The 18,319-nt window shown below is 41.4% G+C and overlaps 2 protein-coding genes and 2 non-coding genes across 6 annotated transcripts; 2 read left to right on the forward strand and 2 right to left on the reverse strand.

The window, feature by feature from the left end:
* Positions 1 to 2,741: 2,741 nt before the first annotated feature.
* LOC114451845 (microfibril-associated glycoprotein 4-like) lies at positions 2,742 to 4,432 on the reverse strand. The gene is made up of 7 exons (XM_028430771.1): positions 4,296 to 4,432; positions 4,010 to 4,035; positions 3,783 to 3,938; positions 3,653 to 3,691; positions 3,469 to 3,565; positions 3,216 to 3,386; positions 2,742 to 3,143 (listed from the first exon to the last, which is right to left on the reverse strand). The coding sequence occupies exons 2-7, from the start codon at positions 4,013 to 4,015 to the stop codon at positions 2,890 to 2,892; spliced, it is 723 nt and encodes a 240-aa protein (XP_028286572.1). The 5' UTR covers positions 4,016 to 4,035; positions 4,296 to 4,432; the 3' UTR covers positions 2,742 to 2,889.
* A 623-nt stretch (positions 4,433 to 5,055) lies between these two features.
* Positions 5,056 to 14,199, reverse strand: a1cf (apobec1 complementation factor). 3 transcript variants are annotated; one of them, XM_028430767.1, is made up of 13 exons: positions 14,051 to 14,199; positions 11,839 to 11,989; positions 11,623 to 11,757; positions 11,409 to 11,539; positions 11,092 to 11,330; positions 10,103 to 10,267; positions 9,936 to 10,033; positions 9,708 to 9,845; positions 9,405 to 9,549; positions 8,408 to 8,649; positions 7,226 to 7,362; positions 6,992 to 7,146; positions 5,056 to 6,825 (listed from the first exon to the last, which is right to left on the reverse strand). In XM_028430767.1, the coding sequence occupies exons 2-13, from the start codon at positions 11,938 to 11,940 to the stop codon at positions 6,671 to 6,673; spliced, it is 1,842 nt and encodes a 613-aa protein (XP_028286568.1). In that variant the 5' UTR covers positions 11,941 to 11,989; positions 14,051 to 14,199; the 3' UTR covers positions 5,056 to 6,670. The 3 variants fall into 3 exon arrangements, with proteins under 3 accessions (XP_028286568.1, XP_028286569.1, XP_028286570.1); XM_028430768.1 differs by having other exon boundaries at positions 6,671 to 6,825; positions 8,408 to 8,625; XM_028430769.1 differs by having other exon boundaries at positions 6,685 to 6,825; positions 6,982 to 7,146.
* Positions 14,200 to 15,726: 1,527 nt separating this feature from the next.
* LOC114452778 (U5 spliceosomal RNA) lies at positions 15,727 to 15,840 on the forward strand. Its single transcript, XR_003672355.1, has one exon. It is a non-coding gene; the product is annotated as a U5 spliceosomal RNA (small nuclear RNA).
* Positions 15,841 to 17,417: 1,577 nt separating this feature from the next.
* Positions 17,418 to 17,531, forward strand: LOC114452779 (U5 spliceosomal RNA). Its single transcript, XR_003672356.1, has one exon. It is a non-coding gene; the product is annotated as a U5 spliceosomal RNA (small nuclear RNA).
* Positions 17,532 to 18,319: the final 788 nt, after the last annotated feature.

Here is an 18,319-nt window from a genome sequence, read left to right on the forward strand (position 1 = left end):
GCAAAACATTGTAGATCTCTTGCAAAAGCTAATACATCTTGCTTAACTCTTCAAACCTTTGTAAAAATGGTATTTTTGTACCACACAGTTAACACAAACCATCATATTACTAAGCACACAATGTGCCAACTACACACTGATGGTATTAACTGAAAACACATCTGGCTTTTGCTTTCTCTGTGCACAAGGTCTGTCCATGTGAGGTCAAACTTTTGTCATAAATAGTTCTATAAACACACAGGGATTCAAATTTCAAGTATGAATGTTTATTCACACACATCAACACAAACACTAGAAAACATACAATTTCACTGAAAGAGAGAGAGAGAGAGAGAGAAAATCAGTCTCATTGTCTCTTTGGGTCCGGCCACAGAATTTCATCAACATCACATGCAATGTCTTCTAGTCCAAGGCACCGGGGAACATGTCTCCTGGAGTGCCGTATCCAGGCCTGACATGATGCCTGGTCCATATCCTCGCATGCCTCCTTCCAGATGCTGGATGTCTAGTAATTCTGTGGAGTAACAGTTTCAGTTTTACATGTACAGTATTGTTGTTTTTCTCATTAGAGTATGGTACAGCTACAAAACTTAGAGTGAAGGAACTGTACTAACCCATTCTCATCAATATGTCCTTATGATGCTTGCTACAGTGTAGCGGCTCAGGCTGAACCCGTTGTCCAGCTTCCCTCAGGGTCATTCCATGGTTGATCACATGATCCACTATTGTAGCTCCGATGACATCAGTAATTCTATTTCTTCTTACCCTTTCTCCTTCCTCTTCACCTCCTCATCCTCTTCCTCTAATTTCAAGTCCTAGTCTTCGTCCTCCTCCTCTTCCTCATGTTACTCCTCTAATTCTCACTCTTCTCAGTCTTCTTCTCCCTCCATTGTTCTCCACACTGAAGCTTACCTGTGTCTTATTCACAGTGCTCATGCTGATTGCAAAGTGAACTAATGATGTAAAACAGTTCTCACATGTGACAGTGTAGCCAGACAGTTGGCAAAATAGTGTAAATACCAGCCATAAATGTGTATAGTTTTACTAGGAGTGTGTTGATCATTTGGAAGTTGTGTGTAAAGCAGTGAGTTGTGTTTACAGTTCAGCAAAAAGATGCTGTGAAGTGGATTATATTTATACATTTGCAAATTGTGTGTTACAAAAGTGCAAATTGAGTGTAAAGCAGTTTTTTTGCTTTTAGTTTTGCAAACTCAGTGAGTGATTTTGCTATAACTATTAATAGTTTTAGAAATTGTGCTATAAGAATCATTGTTAGTGTTTAAGCAATCAGAAAAAACTGTAATAAAACTTTCTAGTGAAGAAAGTAATTAAACTCATCAGTCTGAAGTAACATTCACTGAACAGCTGTGAGTGATAAAGACTAATCCTCAAGACGCACAGAAATCTGACACAAAGGTGTCTATAGGTGGCTATAAAACATACGCAGTTCCCCTTTGATGATGTACCTGGTAATGGCCACACAGTAAAGCTAGAAGAAAGGTTCTTTTCCATTTGCAGCAAATTGGTACATTTAAAGGTGGTTTATTGGCCATGGGTGGAATAGAATAGAATAGAATACTTTATTTATCCCAAGCTGGGAAACGTCAGTAGTATACAGGCACTCAAGCATACAAAAAATATACCTCTAATGGAAAAAATACAGTATATACATTATTTACTGCAAAATAAAAAATAAACATAGGTGCAGAAGTCTGCATTTCGAAATGGGTATAAATATAAGTCTAAACAGTTAAACAGAACAATTTGGTATGAAGATATAAGTACAAAAACAACAGTGTGCAATTTTAAAGTTGAAACCTAAACCTTGCGCAAAATCTGTACATTGCTGCAGTGAGTCCATGTTATCTCTGGCACAGAGATGAGGTGTTGTACAGTCTTATTGCATGAGGTAGGAGGCATTACCTGTAGCGATCTGTATGACAACGAAGCTGTCTGAGCCTTTTGGAAAAGGCGCCCTGTTGTCTGTCCAGTACAGGGAGGAGAGGGTGATCGGGGTTATCCATGATGAATGACAGTTTGTTCAGTGTCCTCCTCTCCACAACTGCTTCAGATACCTCTTGTCTGCAGCCAATGGCAGAGCCAGCCCTCCTGATCAGATCATCTTTTTCTGTTTTCCGTGACGCCTTGATCAGGAAGGCTTGGCCAGTCTATGCTGTTGCCTGATTGCACTCTTTCCTTGTTTGTGTTACTTTATTTATTTAGTCCAGCAGCAAAGTTACGTGTGCTTATGATTTGTTTTTTCTGTGTCTGAACATTAAGATTCTAGGTTAAGCTTTACAGCCTTCTGCTGGTTGTCTGAAAAAGTTACAAAGCCTCAAAGACCAACCCCTACCAGTAACACCTGGTGGTTACCTGCAATATTGAATTGCACCATCAGTGAGGAGGTCTGGTAGTGTATGCATGTGTATGTGTTAACATAAAGACAGTTTGGCAATCTAGGTGGTTGAGTTAAACTCTCGGCCCCATGTGGTTGGTTATGTAGCTATGACTGAAGTGGACCTCTAAGTCATGCAGTCTTGCTTCATATTAGTGATGGCTGCCACTGATGTTCTGAGTGTGCTGTCATACTCTTTGCAGGTCTCCAGACCTGCATGCTGACCTGCAGTCTGATTGTAAAATGCCCTATATACATAAAATTGAATTGAATTGAATCATAGTAGTCTACTACAGACCACTCCATCCCATGTAGCAGCTGCTAAAGACACAGTGACATCACAGCATTTTTGTTTGCTTCCCATTTATTGTCAACAGACAATGATAGATTTTAGAACCCTCCATCAAATGTCAGCAGGCTGCTCACAACCAACAACTGACAGGAGTGAGAAAAGAGAGCAGAGAATGACAGACATCTGATGTTCTGCTGTACATTCATTGCACAGGCCGGATTTTCATGCTGATGGTCTTCAGGGAGTAGTCGTGTCCCTTCCAGCTGTACCAGTTTATTCCCACAGCAAAGAGGGAGTTGTCAGCCCCCCAGCGATAAATACCATTGGGGTTGGCATGATGACAGGCAGTGTACCAGAACGCCCCCACAAATTTTCTGGCACAGTTGTCAGGCCAGAGATCCTGGTCTTTGTCAAACGTGCTGAACTTCTGCCCATTGTGAGAAGCTAAAGAGTCTCCTGCAGAAACAACAAAAAGAGTTTGCACAATGGCATTAAATGTAGTCTCAGCATACGTTGTTATTAACTCACCTGCCCCTCCATCAGTGAATCCAGATACCTGCAGTATGTATCCGTCACACTCAGGGCCCACCTTGAATGAAGAGTAGCGAGCAAACACCTTCTTCCCTTCAAAGTCCTCCATGTCAACCAGCAATTCATATTTTTGTTGTTTGTTCGTCAGGTAGTGCATGTTGTCAAGACCTACACACACACACACAGTGGTGATGAAGAAACAGGAACTGTTTTGTAGGCAGCTGTTGATCAATGACTGAAACACACTCACCGAGCCAGTGCTCTCCAGCTGCACTACCAAAGCCCATCTTGTAGAAATCCCAGGGTCTGTAGAAGTTCACTGATCCATCCATCCTCCTCTGGATCACCTGCAGGAGGACAGATGGACTCAATACATCTGTTGGTTTTATAACAGGAGGTGATCAAGTTAAAAAAGTCACTCGACACAGGCTCACCGTCCAGCGTCCTCCTGCCGTAGCCATGTCACAATACACCTACACACACACACACATCATATTAGCCATTTGATGAAAATAGTCTGTAACAATGTTTTAATGTCATCAGAGCCTGTGTCCCAGAGTGTACCTGGACAGCAGACCTCTCTCCCACAGGATAGATGGTGTACACTCCGCTGGGTTTGCTTTTGTCTTGCTGGTAGATGTCGCTGCAGTCCAGCGGCTGGTTGAGGTTGTTGCCACTGCTCAGCAATGGAGCCATGATGAGGATGACGACAAACGAGAGCTGCAATGCAACAGATGCTCCGTTTTGCCAGGACACATTGGTGCTGAGTCTGGATTTTCACTAATACCTACCTTCATTGTCTCCTGGGATTAACACCCTGAGAGATAAGAACATAAAAACAAAAACATTTTCAGGTCATGAAGCGTGTACTTTTTCATTTTGAATATCTATATATTCATGTCAAATGTGCTGCTCAGGGTCAGATTCATAATCATGGAAGCTAAAAATGGTGACAGATGTAAAATACATTTTTCAGTCCAAACCACGATCTGTTCATAAATTAAGTAAGGTAACATAAAGTAGTTAAAAAGTAAATATTCCTTCTCTTAAGTGTGATGTCTCCTGATCTGAACTCACCTGAAATCACTTCTTCTAAAATTTAAGCTCACGGTCACCTTGCGTCTGCCCGCCTGTCCTGGTATTAATGCTTTTAACCCTTTTATAGGGTTTATATAACCCCCGCAATACTGACACGCATACCTTACATGTGAAATCTGCAGCTGTTGACAGAAACACCCAATGATGTATTTGTTTTTCACCAGTTCCTTCTCCTGTTCAAAGAGGCATCATTTAAAGTGTCGTCACATTACTGTTATTTTTAAATCATATTTTAAAGACTTTCATGATCCAGTCATACTTCTCCACAGATGCAGGGCAGAGCTTGTTCAGATCTGACTAAATGACACTCTTCCAGTATGTGTAATCTTTCTCTTTTTCTGATGATGCCTCTCATTTCTTGAAACTTAAAATAAACAAACAGAATTGGGGAATAATCAGAAGCACATCGGAAGCTTGGAACTTGATCGCTCTAAGTATTCTGATACCTTTGTGGTCATACAACAGTAAATACAGAGGTGTCCCTCCTTTATATAAATATTTGATCATGTTTGCCATCAGTGTCTGGTTCCTGAAGAGCACTTTTACATGATGAAATAAAGTTTTTTTAACACTCATAATTTTTAAATCATTTATAGGTGTTGATAAACTTTTATTGTGATTCATTTAAACACCTGTTAATAGTGACAGCAGTAGCCAATAAGGGAACTGCATGTTTACTTTCATTAGTTGTAAAATTCAACATACTGTATTATATAATGAATAAAAACAAACAACATGGTAGAGTTTAGGGTTTATTGTGTTTATTTTGGGGAAAATTATGGATCATAAAAAGAGACGATTAAGCAAAGTAGTTTCCTCTTTATGACATGAAAACCCTCAAGAATACCCACAATTCTCTCTGCTCATTACAGATTTGCATGTGTTTCCAGGTCAATTACGGCAATGAAGAGAATTTTAACACACCTCTATACAAACAGTGTCTGGATATGAAATCTTCCTTTTCGTGGTATAAAAAAATAAGTTCTAAGTGCTTCACACACTTTAATACTGTCTCTGCTTTGGCATGTTCACAGCTCAGGTGTCAGCATGTGTCGTCAAATGTAAAAGTTCAAAAACATTTCAAGACAAATAAAAGAAGTGGAGCTTTTAAATCCGTGTAATGTCACAGAAAGACCAACTGGTTTTGTCATGTTTGACTGTAAACAGGAGATTTCTTCAATTAAAAACAAGTTTCTATTTTCATTTTAGCAGGTCACCTTTAATAGGCAGACCACAGTTTAGTAATAATATAGTAGTAGTGAATTTCTAACATGTTGGCAGATTTATCTCAACAACAACAACAACAACAAATACCATGAACATGAAAATACTGAAACAAAGAAGAAAAACAACCAGGATACTCCAACACAACATCCAGATGTTTTAAAGACACGAGTCCATTACAAAACTGGCCTCTCTATACCATAAAGTGAAATAGCAGTCAAAAATGAATCATTAAAAATGAAGGGGACAAAAAAGGTGACACAGTTTATAGAACTAAAAACCAAAAATTGGCCAAAAGTACAGAATGATGTAAGAATAAACTGTGCAGTTGTGAGAAAAACTACAAACCCCACTGATCTTTAAGTTGTCACAGTCACTTCTAGGCACTCATTATTAGCTGATAGATTTTGGGGTTGTGCAGGTGGATCCTCTACAAGGGAAATGTGACATGACAATGAAGCATGTGATGTCAGCAATGTGGAGAACTGTTCAGGTTTGATGAAGGAAAAAGGATGATGCATCCAAGTTTTGCACTGATATATCTCCTCTTTGTTAATGTCTAACCGGAAATCACAAGGCTCTGACATCAGCAGCTAGCAGCTAGCAGTTAGCCACACCAGGAGTTCTGTATGCACCGTGGCACTGAGTCTGGGAGCCATTAAGGTGATGAGCTATCAGAGGGGACTGTGGGGTTGACTATGAAAGTGTATTGGGGTTAGTCTGCGTAAAAATAGAAACATGTGTTGTAAACATAAAACTAGAAAACAAAAATATATTAATTCAAACCTACAGCCAATCACAGACTAAACTGCAGATATGTACAAATTGTGACTGAAATTTAATGCTGAAGGGCAGAGACAGAATGAAGGAGGAGGAGGAATTTGTTTCTGGGCAAACTGACGAGTCCCAAATGTTTTTTCAGCAGCGTTTTATAAAACATTCCTGTTCTGAAGAGCTTGGCCTTGTATAATTAGACCCTCTGTCTTCCTGTAAAAACTGCACCTAGCAGCATAAAGGTGTAGTCACACTATTTTGCTTTTACAATCTTTTTTATATTAAATTTTACCTTCTCTAAAAGCATCATAGCATGAACACAGCCTCTGTGTCTTTCCTCTCCAGAAACTGCTGTTTTAGAAAACGCCGTATCCATCAGTGTGGCGTGCTGCCACAGCAAAAGCAGGGTAGCCCTCGTAGGTGGCGTAGGCGGTCAGGTCTTGACCCAGAGAGACAGCCTGCTTCAGCTGGGAGGCGACAGCTGATGACGCCGGGCTCGCCAGAGTGTAGCCTGCAGGGAGGGACACACAACACACACACTCACAAACTTTTGGTCATCGATGAGTCAGATTATCGACTAATCAGAACCTGTAGGAGTATAAAGGTGTATTCTGAGCATTAGGCAAGACTCTGTTAGTGCTTTTGTTGAGTTAGTTTGGGTACGGACCTTCACATACCTGGGAAGGCAACTGAGGCCACAGCAGCTGCAGCAGCACAACTGCCATCGGCGGAGCCCTCTGTCTGCAGGCCGAGCGTCTGCAGGGTATGCTCAGCAGCATGAACTTTAGCTTCTTCTACGGCTGCACACAGCTTAGTGGGGGTGAAGGGATGGCTGCAGACACACACACAGTCCAAACATGACAAGCATACAACTGACACAAACCAATAGCATTTGCTTCAATAGTACTTACACACTGGGGTACTGTGTAGCCAGAGCTGGTATGGTGATCTTGTAGAGGAATAGTTGTCTCTGGTCTGGACTGATGGCAGAGTGCAGCTGATAGACTGGCTGACCCCAGTTATTCTTCTGACACAGCTCCTCCAGAACCTGGCAGACCAACAACAAAAATGTGTCAGAGAGGATTCATGGATGTCGAAGACTAATGTTTGATGAAAGCACAACACCCTATCGGGACAGAAGGTAATGTCTGGTCATGTGACAGTTTCTAAGTCTTAGGAGAAAGAAAGTAAGTAAGCCAGTAAGGTCTGACTGATTGACACAACTAGAAGCCTACCCACAATCATATTGGCTACCACAAGGTCATTGACTTACAATCACAAAGTCTAGGTCTGAGAAGATAAGCCGACCCAGAGCAGTGTGAAGATACAACTTTTACACAGGTGGGGTAAGTGGGTAGTGTGAGTTTTTCACAGGTAGGGGTCAGGAAGACAGCTTACAAAGACAGGATAAAGGGAACAAAAGTGTAGGAGTCACAAGCTCTGAGAGACAGTTAATAATAATAAGACAGGAGTGGTGGAAGCAATCTTGTTTCCAGATGCTTTGTGACACTGTGACACTGTAACAAGCCAGCATTGATCAATGGGGCAGACAACAAAGGGTTAGGGTTAGCAAATGGTGATCAAAGCGGTAGACATGTTGTGACAAGACAGATTCTTCATCAATTCCTTATCAATCAAATATCAAGCCTAGCCTAACGTAACCCTAACCACTGTACCTAAACTTGCTGCATTTCACAAATTTGAAAGCATTTTTTAAAGTAACATTACGACGTCAAAATCAAATCCAATCAAATCAAAGAACTTAGATTGTGTGTGTGTGTGGGGGGGGGGGGGGGGGGGGTCATTGAGCAGCATGACCGGGGGGGGGGGGGGGGGGGGGGGGGGTGCACAGTTTGAGAGCAGGGGGGCAGCGGGGCAGGGATTGTATGGAGTTGAGGAGCAGAACAACTCTCGGAATAAACTGTATCAAGAGCACCATCTATTAAATAGTTCAGTGGAGGCTTTACATGCATCACTGCCACCTACTGGAGCGCAGGAGTCCTGCCCCTGATTGAATGTCATTCCATTCTCTACAGATAATGTGGTGAGTTCAGTGTCAGTAGTCTACAATAAAACTGTGAGAGGCTGTTTACCTGTGGTGCAGGCTTCATGGTGGCGGCCTTCAGGCTCATGGCAGCAGGATTCATGGGGGTCAGTTCCATGCCCGGCAAGAGATCGTACAGCTTTTCTTCAGGCTGCTTGTCCGCCTTCAGGCCGTATGAGGTGCTGCCGCCACCACCTCCTCGTCCCACAGCCCCAGCTGTGTAGGCGAGGTAGCCCCGCCCTCCCAGCCCCCTCACCCCCGCAGCCCCTACAGGTACAGTCATGTAAATTTCTACAGGAGACCGAAAAGGCAGTGAAATCAATCAAATCACCAGAAATCAAGTGAGTAGGAGAATCACACAGTCAGACAATTATCCAATCAGAGTGAACAGGTACAGTGGTAACCATGGTAACATTACATCTGTCACTGAGGATTGTTTATCAGGATGATTTATTTTCCATATTTTCTTTTCTTTATATCATCTCAGAATGAATTTAAGTTTCTCTGTGATTCTGTGGAAAACAACATAATGAATGCTGATTCTGAACTTTTTTAGTGCAACAGGCAGATCAACACACTGGTGAATGACAGTTTACAAAGCCCCACCCCTCATCAAGCTGTCGTAACAGTGGCAGATTTACAGAAACTGTCATGCCAGCCCGTTTCAGACAGGCTGTGAGTATCTCTTTGACTCCAGCGCCACCTGCTGCATAGCTGTGATTGAACAATCAGAGTTGAGGGGAGGAGTGTCACAAACAGTCACCATCAGAGGTCTGTTTGATTGTATAGAAACTGCTGTCCTATGAAAACCTGCTATTCTCTCTTTGATTTGGAGATTCTGGGTTTTCAGCTGACAGCAGCAATTTGCATTAAATATGTATTGCATTGTTTTTAGTTTAGTCGAAGAAGAAGAGGAGCTCAGACTAAAATAAGACCATTGTGCGTTTTAATAAAGTGGTAGGTAAAAGCAGCTCACATGGCCACCTGAGTGTGAGCTCGTCTACTAATTCAGTTCCTTCAGTAAGGTAAACAAAGTGCATCCTTACCTCTAACTGACGGCGTCCGAATCAGACCTCGACCTCCAATGTGAGTTTTGGCTGCCGGAAATCGGAACTGACCCGGTATGGCCGCATAGGCTTGGGGGGCATAAAACACGGGTGCCCCGAGATACGCTGCTGATGGATCGTACACCTGGAGGGAAAAGAAGAGGAGGAGGCGGAGGAGGAGGAGGAGAAAGAGGAGGAGGAGGAGGAGGAGGAGGAGGAGGTGTAGATTAATTGAACTGGATGTCCTCTAACTCCCCTGAAACCTGCTGGGTGGGTTAGTGGGTGTTGTGTTTGTGGTCCTGCCTGTCCCAAGGTGTAGGCAGTGTAGTCAGTCTGCAGCAAAGAACCGCCTCGTCCTCCAGTCCCTCTGGTGTAACGAACATAACTGTCCTTGTCCACTGGCTTGGCCAGAGTCACCTCAATGGGAGACCCGTCCACCACCTGCAGAGATGAGTTAACACAAATTTTTAAAAACAATATAATCTCAACAACTCCGCTGTCCTCTGACTTGTCTTGAGGGATGGTGTTGACCTTGCCATTGAGAGCGTTCATGGCATTGATAGCATCTTCTCTCTGAGTGAAATGGACGAATGCATAGTCTCTAATCTTCTTCACTCGTTCCACAGCACCTGTGACACAAACATGTTTTCTGAATTTTTTCACCAGGCTGGATTTTATTTTTAAAAACTTATTAGTACCTGGTTTGATGCTATTGAACTCTTTCTCGATGGTCTCCTCTGTGGTCTGCAGCATCAGGTTCCTCACGTACAGGATCTTCACAGTTGCCATGGTATCTTCATCCACTTCCACCTCAGGTTCTGCCCAGTCTACGGCAATGGCATGGCCCCAGAGCTGTATACGACCTGAGACAGAGGACATTATGAGAGCAGGTATGGGGTATGACCTGAGACAGAGACAACTAGAGAGGTCGGCAGATGATGACAGGTGAGATGTATGTTGTGCAAAAGGACAGGATCAGATACAACTTGACAGAGGACAGATAAATAGATATATAAGCTGTGATAACAAGCAAGTTAAATAGATATAACCCACAAGAGAGGACAAGAGAAGCAGGCGGATGGATACAATTTGAGATGGAGGTTAAAAGGTGTGCCAAAAGGACACATGTGGACATTACCATTGACAAAGAACAGTGGGGACAGGTCCTTACTGGTGAACAGATACAACTTGGGAGAGAGGACATAATGTGTCCTATGACAGTAGAGGTGGATACAGAGATTTGTTCCTGAAAACTGACAGGTTTGGACCTGAGATGACGAGGAACCAGAGATTGAAAAACCTTTATTATATATCATTAAACTTATCACTGAAGCCCGTTGGAGCTCTTCTTGTATTGGACACTGACTCAGTGACCTGGGCTGTAATTGGCTGCTGATAACACAGGTTCACAGACTTTGACTTTTTATGAAGTTTTTATGAAGTGTTTGCTTTTATGACATCTCTAACAGGTGGATGCTGGTATGTGTGTTGCTTTAAAATAACTGATATAGCTGCACATGCTCAGTTTGTCCCTGCTTGTGGGAATTAAACACCTCACCTGCATCAAATGGTTACACAACTCATACTGTATATGTATATTAGTGAGTGACTAGAGGGCCCTCACTAAAAAAAAACAAAATCAACCGCTGCCGTTGGTTTCCTGGAATATTTAGTGTTTGGTGTTTACCTGGCAGCAGTTTGCGTCGGGCCATGGCAGCTGCTCGATGACTCTCATACTCAACAAAGGCAAAGCCTCGGTTCTTGGATTTATCAGCGGCGCTGGGGTACACAATCACATCCACGACCCCGTCAGTAACCTTCCGCATCTCTGACAGAATCTCCTCACGCTTCTTTGTTTTGGGAATCCCACCGACAAACAGACGGCAATTATCAACACTCGCACAAACGCCGAGGAGGCGCCCATTCCTGCAAGACAGAAGGTCGAACATGTGTCATCAGGGTGGATCACAGAACCAAGAAGTTAAATCTGAACCACACCCTGACCTGATTTCATAGTTGTTGAGCTGTTTCATGGCTGCTTTGGCCTCTTGTTTGGTGCTGAAGGTGACAAAGGCGTACCCTCTGTTGTTTCCGTTAAAGTCCATCATCATCCTCACCTCATAGATCTTTCCAAACTGAAGTGTGGAAGAGGGGAAATGCAAACAGGTGTATGAGCAGCATGTGAAAGGAGGCTGCTTACCAGCCCTAATCCTCTCACCTTCTCACACAGCGGAACCAGCTCATCTTCAAATAGATCTCTTGGTAGTTTCCCCACAAACACCTCACTGCCTCTCTCAGGTGGTGGCCCATCCCATCCAGGCGGTGGGCCTCCATACCGCCTCTGGCCGTTCTCCTAAAAAATATCAGTCACCGTGATGGAAACCTAAAGAAGCTGAACCAGCTTGTGAACCAGGTGCTGAGTTCACTGTCCTACCTGCAGAAGTTGGTACCCAGTTCGCTGCACAAGCGCCCGAAGTGCTGCTTCCTTCTGCGTTCCTGCCAGTCCATCCCCGCTTGCTTTCTGATTGGATTCCATTGAGTGTGATTGACAGCAAAATATAAATCAGGGAAATTAGGGGTGCTTACTGAAAAAAAAACAGAAAATAACAAATGTGTTAGTCAGTTTTTTTTGTCCTGTGAGGTGAGAAAGCATGTCCATGTTAGACTTTGCATCCTCACAGAGACTTAGTGTCATCTCACTGTGTCCACACTGAAGCAGCCTGTGCTCACTGAGGCCTTGTGTCAATTCTGTGTCTTCACATCAAGACTGTGTCCTTGTGACTGTGTGTCCTGACATTGTTCCCTTAGTCATATAATTTTTCACAAGTGTCTTCACAAAGACTGTGTTTACAAATTGACAAATTGTCCTCACTAAGGCAGTGTTCTTAGTGAGACTGCCTCCTCAGTGAGACTCTGTCTTGGTGAGGTATTGTGTCCTCAATCAGACTCATTGACCACAGAAAAACAGCGTGTCTTTAATCAGGCATGTCCTCAGTGAGACTGTGCGCTAGTTTTTCTGCTCCGAACAGCAGATAGGAGTCCTGTTTTGAAGCGAGCAGCAGAGAGGTCAAGGTCTGCTCAGTAATCATTGACAGAGAAAAGGTGGACAGACTGCTGCCTAACTGTCCATCTCACTGTCCCTCTCGGGGAAGCATATGAGGCTTTGCCCGAAAACTACAAATGGTTTAGCAACATCAGACAAAGCAAACAAGTGTATGACTTTATGTTTGTGGTTGTAGACTGAGGTTTTTTTTACATACATGTGTATGAGTCATTGTTTTTGAGGGACATCACTACATAAAGACAGTAAACTAAGGACATCAATAAACTACTGGACTTTGATATATGCTGTTGGGATTCTGATGAAGGAGTTTGCATGATTCCAGAGTGATCGTGTCTCCGCAGACACACACTGGTGACTGTGAATAAAACAAGATGTTAGCTGTTGGAAAAACAGGCAGCTGGACTCAAAATCCACCAATCCCCTCTGCTGACAGAGAGGCGCCTGGCACACAAACACAGCCATGTTTGATCAAGACGATGGTCGAGCTGCTGTGACCTCAGATCAATCCAATCAAATTTTTGGAATTCACAGATTTTTTTTTAATTCAAAGTATTATATAGTGTGATTGTTATGATATGAAAGTTGCAATTCCTAACAGAGAACCTGGAAGTATAGGGCCCATATGTGCTATGAAGCACATATGGTGATTTAGAAATGATTATATATGGACCTTAGTATTTACATAAATTTGATTTTTTTAGCTTTATTTTAATTTCCTTATCATTCACTCATTACATTATATACATATTTTTTTGGGGGATATATTGAGCATTCTTGCACAAAACCCCTTAAATGACACAGCAGTTATCTAAACGTATCATCAATGATTGATACATTGATCAGCTAATCACTTTAGCCTTGCCCCACAGTCATAATTGACCTCCTGGCAGACTGTATACAGATGACACTAAGCTCATTCAATCGATTTGAATTTTATTTCACTTAAAAGGCTCCAGGCTTTTCAGCTGAGTGCATCATGTTGACATTTTTCAAAAATCTTAGTTATGATCAGACATCTGAGGTTGGTTGTTGTATCAGATGTAGATGAATTCTAGTCTCTAGGCAGAATATTGGTTATCAATGTGAATGTGATATGAAAATCCTTAGATTTTAAATTCTGATGATAATAAATGAATAGAGGATAAGGATTTTAATCAATTAGGGTTATAATGTAGATTAAATGGGATTAAAGGGTTATTTCAATAAATCCTTCCTATCCTGTGTAGCTAAATAATTAGTTGCATTTTCCTGAAAAAGACATTGTTGATATTCTTGACTGCTGTTTCATTTCCTTTTAGCAAAAACAATCTAAGTAACCACTACATTACTAAAGAGGAATTAATTAAATTGCCCTAATACTCTCTCTCTCTCTCTCCATTATAAAGCACATTAATCCTGGTTGGCCTGTTTGCTAAGTTAGCTGCTTTTAGCCTCTCTGATGGCCACTGTTCAACACACTCCAGCAAAAAAGAGAGGGTGAGCAACACTCAAGATACTCTCTCTTTCTCTGATTCATCAATACATTAATTTGAAACATATATATACATATAACTTTAGTTAGATGAAAAACAAAGAAGCTCACCTGAGCAATTTCAGAGATCACCTCCCTCCGATCAGAGCTGTGTCATTCTGAACGTAGAGTGTGTGTGTGTGTTCACGTGTCATCAGGGGCCCGTGTGTGTGTGTGTGTGTGTGTGTGTGTGTGTGTGTGTGTGTGTGATCACATCATATCAAACTCCAAAGGTTCACTGTCTTGGTGTTAGCTTTACAAGCTGGTCATTGTTAATGTTTAACCCACTGCTATCTGTGGAGATACACACACACACATATGCAAATACACACATGTAATACACACTGAGCCAGCAGGACTGTGTGTGTGTTTCAGGAGGCCTTTGACCGATGGTCACTATCTGGATCAGGGTGCTCTGTAAATGTCTTTTCACCTAATAACACAAGCCCACATATATTTGGGTGGATGCTCAGAAACCACATTCTGACATAAACTTTAGAATAGCACCTCAGGTTTAAGTTAGAATAAAGCCACTCAGGGATTCAGGGGAATCAAATCAGCTGCTCCGGATCTTGGCCAATCCCTGGATGTTCATCTGTGAAGCCTGTGAGGACTTCTCCATCTTCTTTGTCTTTGTGGTCCTGTTATGAATGTGTATTCCATAGTATTCCCCTCTGATATCCTTTAACATCTGAGAACATCAGGGTATTATAGCTGCTTGAGTTGCCAGGGACATCCACGGGGTGAACAGAGAGGAAGAAACAACACTTGTGGACCCTCCATATTTGTGTGCTGGGTTGTGAAGGAGAAGGAGAAAATACTGGAATAGATGTGAAACTTTGGGAACATTTATATGTCCTGGATCTCTTTGTGTTTGATTACATGTCTCACATTCTTGTTACTGACTAAATGAATTGAATGGGAAAGACCAACCGAAAGTTATTCGGATAAATAGCACCACCTGCTGCCTGCTAAGCGCTATAGCTTCCAAAAAATCTTAGTATCCAGACTGACAAGAAAGAAAAATAAGTATCCTACAATTATTGTTTGTGTGTGTAGTGATATCAACTCTTTAGACAAAACGAAAACAACGGATCTATTTGGTTTCAGACTGGATTTTTATAGCGAATTAAAGTTCTTCATTATGTTGCTTAATCCAATAATGAGGACTTTATATGCGTTTCTCTCAGAAGCGAAATCTGACATGAAAGGCGTTAGCATTTCCAGATTTCTGAATTTTTATTTAAACGTGTCTTTGATGGTTAAATTAAGTCTGTGCTTTTCATATTTAATCCTACGATACGAAACACAACAGTAAATATCAAACTTTAATTTTAAACGCTGTCTTTAAGACAAATGAGACCGCAAACGTTGTCAGTGCTGATGACGCTAATATCATGCGACCATATACAAATTATCTTTTTACCTCAGACGACCAGAATTAGGTTTCAAAATATATATATTTGTTTTAGTTTATTTGTAAAAAAAAAAACGCACTTCCGGGTCGTCTATTCAAAATCCCATCATGCATTGCGCAGCAGCGTTGAACGTACTATACTACTACTATAAACTTCATAAACTAGCTGTTTGTGTACCACAACTCGTCTATAACAGTTCAATGTAATGTGCTCCTTTTATATTACGTGTTACAGAGTTTTGTGTTTATATTTGTTTTTCGCTTGTCGGACCATGATTTAAAGGTGTGTTGCCGCTAATGTGCCCCACGACCAAAGCGCTTCATCTTCAGTACACTCTTGTTTCTCTTCAGATCGTATAAATCTTTCGCCTTTTACTAAAGATTTCCGTGGAGAGGAACAACAAGAGTTTGTCTCAATTTTTTGATGCCCTGCTTTTGTGGGGCTTTCTTTCCTTGTTAAAGAAAATGCATCTAGAATGTAGTAATGGCGATCTATTTGATAATAGGGTTTGTGTTGTTGGTTTTGTGTTTGGGCATTTCAAACCTCCCTTTCTTTATTGTAGATGCAACATTGACAGTTGAATCCCAGCTGGACCATTTTGGCATACAAATCCAACAAACAGCATTCGTGTCTTGCAAATTTTACCCCCTTATGTCTTGTTCGGGACAAAAACGTCCCCTAACTTTGACGGTTTTAAAAATATATCAGATAAATATTTTTTGCATAGACCTTTTAATTAACTGCAGTTCTAATCAACAGTAGTGAAAAAAATCATTTTCCCCCAGGATTAACCCTTTAATCACCAATTTTATAAGGGGTGATGCAAATAAATTGAAAAAAAAAACACACACAAAATGGCTCATTTTTAATAGAAATGGTGAATGTGGACTGGATTTTTTTTAACCTTTACAGTCTTGGTCATGTCAAACCAGTAAAAAAAATTGACTTTATTGCATTATTAGTTTTTGCACAGCACTGGATTTTCATTTTTTCTCCCTAATGTGTTGTTCGTGACCATTTTTGTCCCATAGACTTCCATTATAACCACATTTTTTGACTGCACAGCCATGGCACTAAATAATCATGCATTCTTGATTGTTGGTGGTTTACCCTGTTGGTAGGAGGTAAAATTTGTGATTTTTACATTTAATAGGGTCATTAAGTTGTTAAATGTAAAGATCACAAATGTTACCTCCTACCAACATGGTAAACCACCAACATGCATGAGGATTAAATTTTGAGACCTCTTTCCATTTCCTTTTCTTTTTCTCATCAAGTAGTACAATTTAGGATTTTGCTTTATTAATTATATATCCTGAGATTTGGCTAAAGGCCATTATTCATTTTAATATGGGTTAAATGGTTTTATTGAGATTAAAATACAATAGCTGCACCCACGTTAAAATTAATGTCCGAGGCCAAATCCAGAAACTGCATCTAGAAACTGGAAGCACCCCCCCCCCCCTCCCTCTCTCTCTCTCTCTCTCTCTCTCTCGTTGCTTCTACATCTCCCTGTTTTCTTACAGTTTATTCAGAGGTCATGAGACTTGAACACCTTAAAAACAACCTTTAATTTACAGTAGCTGATGAATTTCCAGCTAAAACCTGAAAAAAATATCTAAAAAAAACAAAGTTGGTGAAGTTAGTGAAGCGTGAGTGACCAGTGGCATCCTTCTTCCTTGACAGACCGCCTGGTGTCTGGAAGTGCGTTTAACAGCTTTGCCAGCTTCCGCCTCTCACCCCCCCCCCCCCCGCCCCTACCTCCCTTCCTCACGCTTACTTCAGGGTTGTCTATTCAAAATCCCAGCATGCATTGCGCAGCAGCGTTGAATGTTACTATAAACTTCATAAACTTGCTGTTTGTGTACCACAACTCGACTATAACAGTTTAATGTAATGTGCTCCTTTTATATTACGTGTTACAGAGTTTTGTGTTTATATTTGTTTTTCGCTTGTCGGACCATGATTTAAAGGTGTGTTACCGCCATTGTGACCCACGACCAAAGCGCTTCATCTTCAGTACACTCTTGTTTCTCTTCAGATCGTATAAATCTTTCGCCTTTTACTAAAGATTTCCGTGGAGAGGAACAACAAGAGTTTGTCTCAATTTTTTGATGCCCTGCTTATGTGGGGCTTTCTTTCCTTGGTAAAGAAAATGTCATTTATAAATTATATAATGTTGTCCGTCATACGTCATGTGTTGGAACACATGCATTTTTTAATATTTGTATTTCTAGGGCTTACACATTCGGTGTTTAATCGTAACCAAAATTTTTATTGACACATGGATGAAGTGGTTTTGGTTACATATCACAACAGAAACTAATTCTATTTATTAATTGATTTTTCGATTTTAGGGGGGTTGATCTGCAGGTTTTTCAATTGTCTACAAAACAGGTAAAACATATCTGTTGTAAATTTTATAGACCACACAATAATATCTTCAAACATGACCCATTGTCTGTCAAACGCACACACCTCGCCGAATAACAGAAAACCAGTAAAACCTGCAAAGGAGTGTGAAGGTTTTAAATTTGAGAATCTAAAAACCGTGGTGGTGGCACCTGTGGGCATTAGGTGTACTGCATTTAAGTTTTTCATATTTGTACGTACAGATCCTTTAAAGTATTTGAAAACATTTTTTTTATCCTACTGTGAGGAACATTGCAAGTTTATTACAGCAATATTTTACACACACACACACATGATGACCGTCCAGGCCATTAACAAATGCAGTAAGCCCCTTAAGTATGATTCTATGTCCTTCCTCCCCCGGTTTGCCTCTCTCTCTTTCTTTAAAAACGTGACACACATCAGTTGTGTGAAAGGTCACGTGACGGTCGTAGCGTTTATCCGGAAGGAGGGAGGGATGGAGGGGAGGCAGAAGAGGAGGTGGACGAAGAGGAAAAGGGAGAGGGGGCAG

Source organism: Parambassis ranga, chromosome 19, assembly GCF_900634625.1.
Source record: "Parambassis ranga chromosome 19, fParRan2.1, whole genome shotgun sequence".
In the NCBI taxonomy this organism is placed as follows: domain Eukaryota; kingdom Metazoa; phylum Chordata; class Actinopteri; family Ambassidae; genus Parambassis; species Parambassis ranga.

Excerpts from the sequence above, each read along its gene's own strand:
- LOC114451845 (XM_028430771.1), bottom strand. Across the intron at positions 3,692-3,782 it reads GAGAGAGGTCTGCTGTCCAG|GTGTATTGTGACATGGCTAC; the intron begins GTACACTCTGGG and ends GTGTGTGTGTAG. Across the intron at positions 3,144-3,215 it reads ATTCACTGATGGAGGGGCAG|GAGACTCTTTAGCTTCTCAC; the intron begins GTGAGTTAATAA and ends TTGTTTCTGCAG.
- a1cf (XM_028430767.1), bottom strand. The coding sequence starts at position 11,940 with ATGGAATCCAATCAGAAAGCAAGCGGGGATGGACTGGCAGGAACGCAG. Across the intron at positions 10,268-11,091 it reads CCGACGCAAACTGCTGCCAG|GTCGTATACAGCTCTGGGGC; the intron begins GTAAACACCAAA and ends CCTCTGTCTCAG. Across the intron at positions 9,846-9,935 it reads TGAACGCTCTCAATGGCAAG|GTGGTGGACGGGTCTCCCAT; the intron begins GTCAACACCATC and ends TCATCTCTGCAG.